The 14501-nt window shown below is 36.5% G+C and overlaps 1 protein-coding gene across 1 annotated transcript; it reads left to right on the top strand.

Annotated features, from left to right (window-relative positions):
• Window positions 1-673: 673 nt before the first annotated feature.
• On the top strand, window positions 674-13228 carry LOC121264820 (cellulose synthase A catalytic subunit 8 [UDP-forming]). Its single transcript, XM_041168123.1, has 25 exons — window positions 674-823; window positions 1228-1324; window positions 1514-1575; window positions 1766-1822; window positions 2487-2546; window positions 3393-3449; window positions 3592-3634; window positions 3938-4015; window positions 4747-5077; window positions 5147-5297; window positions 5407-5495; window positions 6052-6134; window positions 7153-7401; window positions 7832-7908; window positions 8064-8121; window positions 8204-8357; window positions 8730-8996; window positions 9436-9781; window positions 9907-10044; window positions 10164-10289; window positions 10373-10585; window positions 11164-11431; window positions 11516-11715; window positions 11919-12272; window positions 12387-13228. Exons 1-25 carry the CDS (start codon window positions 722-724, stop codon window positions 12972-12974), a joined length of 4248 nt encoding a protein of 1415 aa, XP_041024057.1. The 5' UTR covers window positions 674-721; the 3' UTR covers window positions 12975-13228.
• Window positions 13229-14501: the final 1273 nt, after the last annotated feature.

Genomic DNA, 14501 nt, shown 5'->3' with positions numbered 1-14501 from the left:
TTTACGTTAATGGGTTGAACAGACTCGTTTCAATTCATTTGACCTGATTGATTTTATGTAAGTATTAAAATATAAATAGTATCTATAAAAAAAAAAAACTAACTACAAGTACAAAATTATAATCCAAACAATAAAAATTACAATCCAATCTTAGCGGGTCAACCCATTTTAACCCGAACCCGTTAAGGTCAAATCCAAATTCGCTTTTATAGTGTCGTGTTCGTGTTAGGTTAACGGGTCATGTCATATATTGACATTCCTAAATCTAGCTAGCCAAACTTGAGAAATTTTTTTTTCTCACCAACAGAAAAAAAGAAAGGATTATTTAAACAAATAAGACTTTTTTCATAGTTTTGAACAAAATGATAATTTTTTAACACATAGTTGGAGGGTTAATATTTTTGAGTGAGTGTTAATTTTTCAAAATAGCAAATCATATATGGAAATGTTAATATTTAATAAGAACGAAATCATTAAAAATTCTCATTCCAATTCCAAATCTGACATGCTCGATCTATGTTATTGAAGTGAATTAAAATTTTGCTAAAATAATTCAAATTATAAAGTAGTCATGAATTTTCTTTATAAATTAACCTAAAAAATAAAATAAAATAATGGTGGAAAATAACTAACCAATTTTATACGAATCCGGATCTAGTTTATCTAAGCCATACCCTATGCGCATAGAGAGTGAAAAACCGAGGAAGAGAGCGAAGACGACATGACGGAGAGTAGCCCGAGACGGCTTAGGGGTCACAAGGCCACGGCCACGTGCTGCATCGCCTCTCGCGAAAGTCCTGGCCTCGTTGCCACTTCCGGCGAGGTTAACCGTAAACTCTCTCCTCTCCCCCTCTGTTTCCCTCTGGGAACGTTTTCTTCTATAATTTCTTCCTTTTTTGGGTGCTTAAGAGAGTTGGAAACACGATCAATTTAAAATATGGAAGCACGGGCTTTTCAATTCTGGGGACTTGGCTTGAGCATGTCCAGTTCCTCACTCAGGAGAAACTTTTATGGCTATTTGACTTTTACTTTAGCTGAGGTTTTCACTTTTTAGATGAATTAAAACCATGTGGTGCTGTTATATTCAATGCGAAGAACCAAAAAAGAAAGGTCTTGTTATCTTCTCAGTTACACTAGGTTTTGGTTAGAAACGAGGAGGATTTACGATATATAAGTTAGTGAATCCTTAAGATTTTATGTTCTTATTCGGGGCGTTTAATGAAATAGGATGGTTGCATTTGCTGGTTTGATATGCGATGCAAAGACGTGCAACTTGTGATGGATGTTGCAAAGGAACCCATTTCATCATTATGTTTCAAGTCAGGTCGGTATGATTGTCTTTGTTAATATATAAATATTTTTATGGATATAAAATCCTTAGATCTCGTCAATAGTCAATTCTGTAAAACCCAATTTGATTGGTAATGTATTTAGTGTTTGATTGAGTTTGCTTTTTACTTTATATTCAAAGCTTTACTTATTATCTTTTGCAAATAATTGCTGCTTGAATCAGGGAACGAAGAGATTATTTGTGTTTCTTCAGGAAAGGAGGTCAAGTGTTTTGATGTGCACATGGTATTCCTTTCTTGGAGCCTGTGTTGAATTTTTGAAATTTTTATGCATTTCTGATTTTAGAGTCGCTATTGTTACATATAGCTTATTGCACAGGGCTCATTGTTACATTTGTAGTTTCTAGAAAACAGTATATCTTATCATGGTCACTATTGATGTTCTCTCTCTTTTTCCCCCCATTATTCTTTCGGAGGCCACTGCATGGAAGCCATTGGAGACTTATACTTATAATAAAGAGGAGATAAATCAGGTAGAAATATTAGTCATGCTTCTTATTGTCTAACTATAATCGTTGTAGTTTTCGCTGATGTGTCCATATATTACTTCTGTTAAAAGTTAAAAGAATGTAATTAGGTTCTATACTTCATATTGGAGATGGGTTCCTCATTGCTTTTTTTTATGTTTAATTCTTTATTTGAGTTTGAGGTCGTTTCCTTACAGGAGCCAAGTTGGTCACATAAATTGATACTCATTCCTTGCAAGTTTTAACTATTTTTTATTTAAAATTTTGGAATATGAATTTCCGGCATCAAAATAGAATCAGTATTTGCAGCTACATTTTATGGCTTCTGCATTTTTTTTTCATCTACATTTCACTCTGTTTTCAATTGATTTAAGTATTTAGCACTATAATTATTATTTTTAATATCTAAAAGAAATTTTATTAATACGAAAATAGGGATAGCCCAAGTATACAGGTAGTATACAGTTAGCACTATAATTATTTTGGGCCCTATTCAATGACATTTCCCTCCTGTTTTAATGATGGTAGTTGTTGTGTGTGTTTTTGTACTATTCATGTTTTTCTGCTAGCTTATTGGTTTGCTAGACTACCTCTGTATGTCTAGGCCACAAGATGTTTTGGTGATGGTAATCTTAGCTCTTCCAAAATAACCTTGTTTCCATCTATGCAGGTTGTATGCAACTCTAAGTCCTCTTTTCTTGCTGCTGCAGACGATGGTGGTGAAGTGAAGGTACTTTCTATGAATTAATTCAATTTTTTCTCTTAGTAATGTATGTGTTGAGTTGTATGCATTATTTTCAGTTCAGAGCGCTTTTATGCCAAATGTATATTCACTGCATTTGTTATGTATTCAACAGTTCGTGGGGGGCAGGGGTTTAGTTTGGGGGAAGGGGTCTCCTAGCATCTGGTCAGCTTAGATTGATACGTTCTAGTTGACAAAAATTTATCTTCTTTTGGGCCTTGCATGTCAGCATCTTTAACGATGCTTATTTCTGTCATAGAGTTTTTGTGAATATTTAAAATTCTTCTTTCTTATTGTGCACGGTTTGTACCCACATGTTTACTGTGGAGGCAACGGATCAAGTTGTGAATTATAAGTGTGCTTTTATTTATTGGAAGCAATTCAGTAAAGTCTCGAGTCACGAATTTCAAATCAGGAATTCATGGATTCTGTATATAGTTGATTATTTTTTTCAGTCTATTCAGAAAATTATACATTTCCATATGATATGTGAATTAGACATAATATAATAAAAATATATAATTTGATTTATGACAGAAAGACATGATTTTACTATTGTGCTTATTCTCTATGATTTGATATGATTATTTTTACTCTTGTTGTTACCTCAGATACATCATCCTATCCTTTGTTGCAACTATTATCAGTTAGTTGAAGTCTTTAAGGGTTGTTTTTTTCAATTTAACCATTTCGTGTTTTTTCTTGATCTACTTCTTTCTTTGGCCAATGAAATTCATTTTCATCTTATGTTATTCTTAAGTGCAAGAACAAGAATAAAAGTTAGTAATTCTTCTTTACTGTGGTTAGCTGCTGATCATATGATCTCTATGGCAGATCATTGACATCCACCAGCATTGCCTTTATAAAACACTAAGGGCTGGCCATTCAAGTGTATCCTGGTAAATTTAAAAGTATTCCCTGTTCAACCTTCACCATGTGCCATCTATGTGACATGTTCTGTTCTTTTACATTGCTTGACTTGTCTGTTTTGAGACATTTCTAGTACTTCTATCACCTTAACTCTATATTCTAGATCTGTAGCAGTGTGCAATTTCTTCCTTGGAGACCTTGGGAAGGTACTTCTTGTATTTATTTTGTAGCCCTCTCTCTCTCTCTCTCCTCTCTCTCTGATGTCCACTCACGCTTGCACTTGGAGTCTCAATGATGATATAGGAGCCATGGTTACTGTGAATGCAGCTAAGGTCTTTAGGGGTTCCTCTTATTTGACATTAATCTTCTCACATGTTGACCGAATGATTGTTGAACTACTAACATGTAACATGAATGCTGTCTTTGCTACTTTTTCCAAAATCTAATAATAGTTTCTGAACCATTAACAATTCTTTTGAGTACCAATTTCTGCTTGTGTATGTCAGCAGTTATTACTGGAGGACTTGACTCAAGGCTAGTTTTGTGGGACTTCTCCAAAGGGCGCCCTTACAGAATTCTTGATTTCGGTATATATCTGTCTACTCTGGTCTCTCCTTATCTCTAGTATTTGATTTTGCACTTTCCAAGACCCTAATGTGGTTTAACCAAAGTGAGATTTGTTCCCCCACTTCTCATGGGCTTTGAAAAGCATCAAGTCTAGCATGCTAGTCTTGGAACATGAATTGTCTACCCACCTCGGCTTATATTATATACATCTGTTCTGAAACAGGGCTTAGTTTTTCATCTTTTCATCCTATGCAAAATGCTAAGCAATCCTTATGGTGAGAATATAATCTTCTTGCCATCTTGTAATTTGATGAAAATATATATATTTTTTCAGTTGTAATTCCAAGTTCTATTTAACGTATAAAAAAAAAAAACTTTCAGACCTTTGACCTGTAGCCTCCCAAAGATTGATGCGGGTATATGTTGCTTGGGCAATAGTTGCCAGTTTGTGAAGTTGTGGTTAAGAAGTGAACTTCACAGAAAGCAGGTCAATTTGTGGTGGAAATGGAATTTAACAAAATAATTGATAAAGAGTTAAATTGAAAGCTTTACAGCCTCTCACAAATTATTCAATGTTATTTTTTACAATAATGTGATATGTATATTACAAGTCAATTATAAAAGATGGATAGACCTTGACATATGTCGCATGATTCTACTAATAATTTTATACATCATGAAAACAAATGGAGTCTTGGTGTAGTATCAATGCATGAACTAATTCAACCTTGCCATGTTTTGTTAACTGCAGGTTTGCCTGACACGAACAGTAGTGGTAGTTCGGGACAATGCTTTAATCCTGCTTTTGTGCATGCACTAGCGGTTTCAGAAGTTGATATGTTGGACAACTTAGGCAAGATGTGTGCTGTCGCGAGGGGTGATGGTGCTGTTGATGTGATTAATATCGAGTTAGAACTTGCTGCCATGAGGTCAAAAAGCTCTACAAAACCCCAGAAAGGATCTCAATCAAGGTCTAAAGATGGTAGTCCTAGTGGTGAGGTAGAAAACCCAGATCAAAGCAGACAAAAGAGGTTGCATTTGGATTACTCATTCGGGGGGCATACTGCTGCCGTCTCTTGTGTGTAAGTGCTTTGCTTGTATGCAACTATATGAAACAAAACTTAGTTTATTTTAACAACTACTCGCTGCAGGGCGTTCTCTTTGTTTGGGGAGAGAGGGAAATTCATTATTTCAGGAGGAAATGATAAGTCTGTGAAGGTCTGGGATTGGTCCAAATACCTTGATGCAGGGCAATCTAATGACGACAACAATCCACATTTGAACATCAATCTCAGCAAAAAAGTGAGTTCTTATTGCATTTTCTCCGCAAACTTCTTGGATCTCTGTTGCTTGTCTCTCTTTGTTTCTGTTTATATAGAGCTTCTCATCTTGTGTGCTTACACTTCGGCAGGTCAATTGGCTTTGCACCACTCCAACTGAAACAGAAAACCTTCTTGTTTGTGATACAACAAAAGTTGTGAAAGTCTATTCTGTATCGTAGATAAAAGCTGCACGTCATTGAATTTGTTGATAGATATTCCCAACTTTGGAGGGCAAACCCATCTTTGGCATAGTGGAAGATTATCGACAGTTTGCTTAGGTACTCTTTTTACTCCAGGGACCATGCTTCATTCTGTGCTTCCTATGATGGTTGAGATCTCAAGGATACTTGGCAGGGGTCTTAACAATAAGCTCAATTAAATGACATGGTGCGGCTGCCTGTTTGAGGGCATGTCAGTGAACTTTTAAGATTGTTTAAGTTGGGAGTAGTTAGTCTTCAGTATATGACATGTAACTGTTATAGTAACTAGTTATATGACTCTGGTTTTCGGTGAAGCCCCTCATGCCATTGAGGATCTTACGGAGATCTATTCCTCGGGAAATGGTTTTAAGGTGTTTTCATTTTTGTTACCATTATGATGTAATTTTTGTTTGTATTTCTTGTATACTCAAATCCAATCGGATTCTTCTGAATTCTACTAAACATCCCCCCCATCTTAGGTACATTCACAATCTGAATTATTTTTTTTTTGGTGTCATTAAAAGACATTTTCAGTTATACCTCGTCCTTTTATGAGCTTGTCTCCGGTGGTATATTCTTAATATTTGATTTTCAGGACATGGATTCACAATCATGTGGTATGCAGCTTGCACATCCTTGGGATTCCGCCACATTCCTCAGAATGCATGGCTTTTAACATGGATGATCTACCGATTGATGGGATTGTGCCAAATAGGAATATGTAAATCGCAGAGCGACTTCAATTTGGGGCTTAAGAAAGAGCCGACTCTTGATTGGAATGCCCTTTTTAACTGTTTTCTGTTTGAGAGACCGAGTATAATTCACCTCCCACAAAAGATCGAACATAATCAGATGAAACATCTCCAGAGAGGATGCACTGACTAACCGAATGCTAGTACAATCGGATTGAAGTTGGGTTTTTATGCCTATTACATAAGCGGGACCAACAAAACAATGGTCAAGAATTTGGCCAAGTGAATATAAGACCATCTACGATTTGAAGGACGCATCACTGCCGAATGAGAAAAACCCATTTAACGGAGAATGTGGAAAAGTTTGTTTTCAAATTAGACAAATGCTTGTCACCATAAACCTAACATGATCATTTATGACGGACCATTCAATCCATGGTGGTGGAACTTGAAGAACAATGTCACAATTCCGACAACTAGAGCTAGCAACTTCGATTTTAGTTGAGGTTAGGCCTATTTTAAGAAGACCAAAGGCCAAAACTACCTGACCCATTAAATAGTACTGCTGGCCTCAATCCATTAATGTAGAGCACCAATTGTGATGTTGGATGCCAGGCTGCTGATCTTCCTTGAAGACTTGTCTGCAATATTGTTGGTTGGTTAAAGATGTACCTTGCCCAACCGAAAGCTTCCTTAGACTTCCCGCAAAATTTTAAATTCTCTTTTCTTCGTACCAAAAAAATAGACGTTGCTTCTCATCTCTCTCTGTCTGTGCAGATCAATGACACCAACACCCCAACCTACAGGCCATTCCAACCACCACCCTCCAACCCTTCTCAGTATAATAAAAATGAATGCACCACCCTCTCACAAAGACCAGCAATACCCTACTGGGGAATAGGGTTATTCATATAAAGCCATCGAAGCAAGGAAGATTAAGAAGGACACGGAGAGACCCATCGGAAGGTCTGGTTGAGGTGTTGCGTCCATAAGGAAAGGGGAAGTAGAAACAATATGATGGAGTCTGGGGTTCCTGTTTGCAACTCTTGTGGTGAGCAAGTTGGGGTCAATAACAATGGAGAGGTGTTTGTGGCTTGCCATGAATGCAATTTCTCCATTTGCAAGGCTTGTGTCGATTATGAGATTAAGGAAGGCCGGAAAGCATGCTTGAGGTGTGCTGCTCCTTATGAAGGTAACTCTCCACCTCTGGAATTTCAAATTCAAGTTTATTTGCGATTGTTTGAAGGGTTCATCTTTTGCATTATATTTGTTTGCGATTGTTTGAAGGGTTAATCTTTTGCATTATATGATTCGGAAATGACTATTAAAGAGGATATCTACATGACTATAACTAGCTCTGGGAATATTATGAGTTCATGTAATGCTCAACTATTTTCTGACATATTTATTGGTGTTGAGAGGAAGGGGATTAGATCAAATCCTCTTTCTATTGTGAAATACATTAAATTACTTTCTTTAATTTTACCTTTCTAATAAAAAGAAATTACGTTGCTCTAATCTGGATTGCTCTGTGTCTTCTATAATAGGCAGTCTTCTGAATGCTAACGTTGGGATTCTTGATTTAAATTCCTAAACTGATAGTGTGACTATGAATCCTCTAGATAAGTCAATCGATGAAGCTGGACTAAAGGCATCCAGCGATCGATCCACAATGGCTGCTCACCTTAATGATTCTCACGTAAGAATGTCACCAGGCGTTCTTTATTTTACATACAACTCTAGTTGGAGGTAGTATGATTTATAATTTTAGGAAGTGAGATGAAAACCGCTGTCCTTGTGATGGTGATTGAGAATGGTAGGATGTTCACAGCTTAGTATCATTCATTTTGGCAGGTACAGGATGTTGGAGTTCATGCTAGACATGTCAGTAGTGTATCTACTGTGGATAGTGGTAAGTAAAATTGATCTCTGGTGTCATATTGATTTTTGATCTTCTACGATAATTTTGGTAATTGATTGATGTTTTCTTGAAGAAATGAATGATGAATCTGGGAATCCAATATGGAAGAACAGAGTAGAGAGTTGGAAGGATAAGAAGAACAAGAAGAAAAAAGCTGCAACTAAGGCCGAAATTAAGGCTAAAAAGGAGGATAAAATTCCACCAGAGCAGCAGATGGAAGACAAACAGTAAGTTCAAATAAACTTCATTTCAACTGAGAATATATGAGCAATGTAGAAGAGAATATATTTTAGTTTTAAGTTGATCCTAACAATAGGTCTCCTGAAGGATTACCTGAGGGAACATGTTTTTTCTTTTCCGAAAAACCATTACCTAATCCATGTGTCACTTGATGGTTGTCGGTTGGATATTTTCTTTGTGGTGATGAAAGGAACTAATCGTTATTAAATCGAGTATAAATCTATTTCAATGGGAGACATGAGATAGTTTCTCACATTTGTGACTATATATTTTGGACCAGTCTCTATTGAAATATTGATATTTGCTTTTATCCTACAAAATTTATAAACATTAATGAGATCTGCTGATTTCTTTCGCAGGTCCCCAGAGGCTGTACAGCCACTTTCAAGTGTTGTTCCAATTCCATCCAGCAAACTCACACCATACAGATGTGTCATAATTATGCGGCTTGTAGTTTTATCGCTCTTTTTCCATTACCGAATAACAAACCCCGTAGACAGTGCTTTTGGCCTTTGGCTCACTTCTGTCATATGTGAGATCTGGTTTGCTGTTTCTTGGGTATTGGATCAGTTCCCTAAATGGTCTCCAATCAATAGAGAGACATATATCGATGAGCTATCTGCAAGGTACATATGATCTATTACTCAAATTCATATTGTTGTAGATGTCAAAGGTCCAAGCTATAATATCTTGGAAATGGTTTAATACTGCAACTAGATTTCATGTACCACCTACCTACCATTAATGTCCTTATCCTCTGTGAAACTCAGACTTTTCTCGTTTCTGAAAATTTAGCATTAAGCCTGGTTAGGATCATTGTCAACGGGGTGTTTCTGCATCAACCCCATGCTAACTTACCCGCAAGTAAAACCAAAGCCTACTAGATTTGACATGCATGGAGAGATTAGAGAAACAGTGAATATATCTATTGAATATACAGAAATGGTAATTAAGAGCTAGCATACCTGACGTTGGACCTGATTAATGAAGTAAAGTTTACACATAAATATATTAACTGTTGTTGAACTTGAATACGTACTAGTGGTAAACTCACTGCCATTTCAGGTATGAAAGGGACGGTGAACCGTCTGAGCTTGCTGCTGTGGATTTCTTTGTGAGTACAGTCGATCCGATGAAAGAACCCCCACTGATCACTGCCAATACTGTGCTTTCCATCCTTGCGGTGGACTACCCTGTCGATAAAGTCTCCTGCTATGTGTCTGATGATGGAGCTGCCATGCTTTCATTTGAATCTCTTGTTGAAACTGCTGACTTTGCAAGGAAGTGGGTACCATTCTGCAAAAAATATGCCATTGAACCACGTGCACCAGAGTTTTACTTTGCACAGAAGATTGACTACTTGAGGGATAAAGTGCAACCTTCTTTTGTGAAGGAACGTAGAGCAATGAAGGCAAGTAGCTGAAACTGCTTCAGGATGAAACTCGATTAATATCTTCATTATGTGCATGCAAATAGCCTATTAGATTTATGGCGGTGATGAATTATGTATTAATGTTTGTTTTTGTTTTGTTACAGAGAGATTATGAAGAGTTTAAAGTGCGAATTAATGCTTTAGTTGCAAAGGCTCAGAAAATGCCAGAAGAAGGCTGGACTATGGAAGATGGAACACCTTGGCCAGGGAATAACAGCCGTGACCACCCAGGCATGATTCAGGTCAATCTAACCTATAGCTGATTTTCTAATTTAAAATTTAAGTTAGTTGTGCAATATTTAGCTTTCAAGTTTCTTGTTTAGTACTGTGATTCACATAAATCCATTTTTCACCTCTTCAGGTTTTCCTTGGGCATAGTGGTACTCATGACATAGAGGGAAATGAACTTCCTCGACTGGTTTATGTCTCCAGAGAGAAAAGACCAGGCTACCAACACCACAAGAAAGCCGGTGCTGAAAATGCTCTGGTATGTTTAAATTTCAATGAAAATAAATGATTGCATGGGAACATCAACATTTCAGTAACACTTGAATTCTTGGTTTTATTCAGGTTAGGGTGTCTGCAGTTCTCACAAATGCGCCTTACATCCTCAATCTTGACTGTGATCACTATGTTAATAATAGCAAGGCAATTCGAGAGGCAATGTGTTTCTTGATGGACCCTCAAGTTCGTGGAGACGTATGCTACGTGCAGTTTCCTCAGAGATTTGATGGCATTGATCGAAGTGACAGATACGCCAATCGCAACACTGTTTTCTTTGATGTAAGTTTAAAGCTAAAGCTAGCATACATGCTGCATTCGTTCAAATAGTTTCATTATTCTCTTTTATATTACAACTTTTTATTTTAAATATGAATTTAGTAACTCTATTTAGAAATAAGAATAACATGGCGGTTTTGAACTATTATCAGAAACTGAACAATTATAAAAAAATTTATAAACTTTTAGTTGATTGATCTGTTTGGGAGTTTTGATAATTAGTTCAAATGATAAAAAAATGAGTTTCAATTTTTTAATTTTCTGGATAGTATCAAGGATACGTTATTTGGTTTTTGACTTTATATCCTAAGAATGTCAATACTTTGACTCAGTTGTATTCAAGCTGTGATTTCGAGTTATGTTTCAGTATAAATCAAAATGTTCTATTATCAAAATTTATGTAGAAAGTGTCGTATTACGTGATTTTCATATTAGCGTATCACTTTTTATAGTAAAATGGAAGATTTTGATGAAAAAGAAAAAGAAAAAAGCCAATGCGGTAATGGCCATGACAGATCCCTGCATAATTACACCAGTTGTGGAGCTTTTGAGATTTGAGAATATCTTCATCTCAATTTCAGGTCAACATGAAAGGACTAGATGGCATTCAAGGACCAGTTTATGTGGGAACAGGTTGTGTTTTCAACAGGCAAGCTCTTTATGGCTACGGGCCTGCTTCTTTGCCCAGCTTACCTAAGGCTTCCTCCTCCTCATCGTCATGCTCATGGTGTGGATGCTGCTCTTGTTGCTGCCCCTCCAAGAAGGCCTCTAAAGATCCCTCAGAAGTATACAGAGATGCAAAACGTGAAGAGCTCGATGCTGCCATATTTAACCTCAGGGAGATTGATAGTAAGTCTACTTATGAAGGCAATTATATTTGATGGAAATAATTAAAAGACCTTTCAATAAATAGGATGCGTTTTCCTTGTGCAGATTATGATGAGCATGAAAGGTCAATGCTGATCTCACAGATGAGCTTTGAGAAAACTTTTGGCTTGTCCTCCGTATTTATTGAGTCTACACTGATGGAAAATGGAGGAGTGCCCGATTCTGTTAACCCATCAACATTGATCAAGGAAGCAATTCATGTCATTGGCTGTGGTTATGAAGAGAAGACTGCATGGGGAAAAGAGGTGGACTTCTCTATTATTGCAATTGGACAAGAATGCGAAATACATTGCAACACCTTTGTTAATTTAGGATTCCAACAGACAATTGGATTCCAGCTACAAACATTTCAGCATTTACCCCTGATCTTTCACTTGAGCATTAACCATTACTAATCTTACTTTGAAGACAGTGCATTAATTCACAATTTCGTGTTCTGGATTTGCAGATTGGTTGGATATATGGTTCGGTCACTGAGGATATTTTAACGGGTTTCAAGATGCATTGTAGAGGATGGAGATCAATTTACTGCATGCCCGTAAGGCCTGCATTCAAAGGGTCAGCCCCTATCAACCTTTCTGATCGACTGCACCAAGTTCTCCGGTGGGCACTTGGATCTGTTGAGATTTTCCTTAGCAGACACTGTCCGCTATGGTATGGATTTGCAGGAGGCCGCCTCAAGTATCTTCAAAGACTAGCCTACATAAACACCATCGTTTATCCGTTTACTTCCCTCCCTCTTGTTGCTTATTGCACAATCCCAGCAATCTGCCTTCTCACAGGAAAATTTATCATACCAACGGTAACTTCTTCTACTTACCCTTAAAATTAAAGATCAAGTCTTGCTACAGTCCTGTTTTTCATGTTCATTTTCTTCAAAAGCTATTTTCACAACATACCTTTCCGTTTGATGCAGTTGTCCAACGTTGCAAGTATGCTCTTTCTTGGACTTTTCATCTCCATTATTGTGACAAGCGTGCTTGAGCTGCGGTGGAGTGGTGTCAGCATTGAAGACTGGTGGCGCAATGAACAGTTCTGGGTGATTGGAGGTGTTTCGGCCCATCTCTTTGCTGTTTTCCAAGGATTCCTGAAGATGTTGGCCGGCGTTGATACCAATTTCACAGTCACTTCAAAAGCAGCCGATGACGGAGAATTTGGTGAGCTCTACCTTGTCAAGTGGACAACAGTTTTGATCCCTCCAACAACACTCATCATCGTCAATATGGTGGGTGTTGTGGCTGGATTTTCTGATGCTCTTAATAAAGGATACGAAGCATGGGGGCCACTCTTTGGCAAGGTTTTCTTTTCCTTCTGGGTCATTCTCCATCTTTACCCCTTCCTAAAGGGTCTCATGGGCCGCCAAAACCGGACTCCAACCATTGTTGTTCTATGGTCGGTGCTGTTGGCCTCAGTCTTCTCTCTTGTCTGGGTGAAGATAAATCCCTTTGTGGGCAGTGCTGATGCCTCAACCGTCGCCCAAAGCTGCATTTCCATAGATTGTTAGGTCTCTCTCTCTCTATTGATGCTTCCCAGAATTTTCCATCCAATATGATGATGATTTTGATTGCTACTTATTAAAGTGGGAATCATGCTTAGCTCTTTGTTGAGTGTTCCAGACATATTGATATAAGTTTTGGACAAATACGTTATTGATCTTTTGAGTGCTGGATAATCTGTTTGCGAACTGAGAAAAATATTTTCTTTCCATGAGTTGAAATTATAAGATGCCAAGAAAGCGTCTGCCGAATTATTTTGTTTTATCTCCTATCACTCGGCATTAATTCATCATCTTAGAACGGTAGAACTGTTGGTTGGTTAACATATCATTTTCATATTGTCTGACAAGGACTTACACCCATGTTTTTAGGGAATAATGTGGGTTCGAGCCGCAGAATATTGGCCCCAACGGTCACTTACATGAATGTGCACTAAATTTTTTTACCGTTTCTTCACCACTAAACTTGAGATCACAGAAAGTAGTTTAGTTTGATAATCTACCCCAGTTGCTTCTAACCCAAATGTTAAGTACTTTGAACATTCAAGAAAATTTGCCCAAAAAACATTGGAATACCTAATCTATGAAAATGTTTAACATTTTCTAGAAGAGTTAAGAGCTAGTTTTACTATTGTTCATTATTTTATTATTATTTTTTACCTACTTTTTATTATTATTCATTATTATTTAATATTTTATTATTATTTTTTCATTACTATTCATAGAATATCTGAGATTAACTCATTCTCCAAATATGAAGAGTTATTGTCATTTTGTGGACAAAGTTCAAAGCAACGTCCTTGCAAACTTGCGTATTATTATTGTCATTATTGTGTCTTCCCAAATTTGGCAATGAAATTATTGTTCATTCCCAAACTTGAGAAAGTAAATTACAAAGAAACTAAAACCTTGAACATAGGACAAAGGCATATGGCATACTTATATATATATATATATATATAATGAAAAAAATAAAATTATACTTATGTATCCCTAAATTATCGTTTGAGTATCAGTCTAAAATATATCACTTTGGCTTTATGTTGGATTTTGTTGCTTATGAAAAATAATTCACGTGACTTGCAAGTATCATTTTTTTGGTTGGAAAACAACCAAATTACAAGACGTCATGTCTTGTACCAATTTTCAATTTCATGTAGCCAAATTATCAATGCTGAAGTTTTTGCTATTCATGTAGCCAAATTAGGATTTTAAAGTGAATCCAACTTACGTTTTTTTGCTATTTATATTTATAAAAGAATACAATGCTGAAGTTTTTTTTTTTTTGATAATTAATGTGATAAGTTTTTATATCAATAATTTATTTAATGAAATAATAAATAGACAAAAGAAACATATATATTTAATATTTCAAAAAAACCTAAAATTCAATTTAAAATCCTAATGCTGAATTGCTAATGTTACAAAAGATAAGAGTTTTATAAATCAGGTGTCTGTCATGTGGTGTGTTGGTATGGAGGTGCAGTAGCCACTTATTTATCCGACCAAAAAATATAAAGTATAATCAAGTACAGT

The sequence above is a fragment of the Juglans microcarpa x Juglans regia genome, chromosome 5D (genome assembly GCF_004785595.1).
Source record: "Juglans microcarpa x Juglans regia isolate MS1-56 chromosome 5D, Jm3101_v1.0, whole genome shotgun sequence".
Taxonomy (NCBI): Eukaryota; Viridiplantae; Streptophyta; class Magnoliopsida; order Fagales; family Juglandaceae; genus Juglans; species Juglans microcarpa x Juglans regia.
Note: the sequence above shows the minus strand (reverse complement) of the source record. Positions and strands in the feature narration are given on the sequence as shown.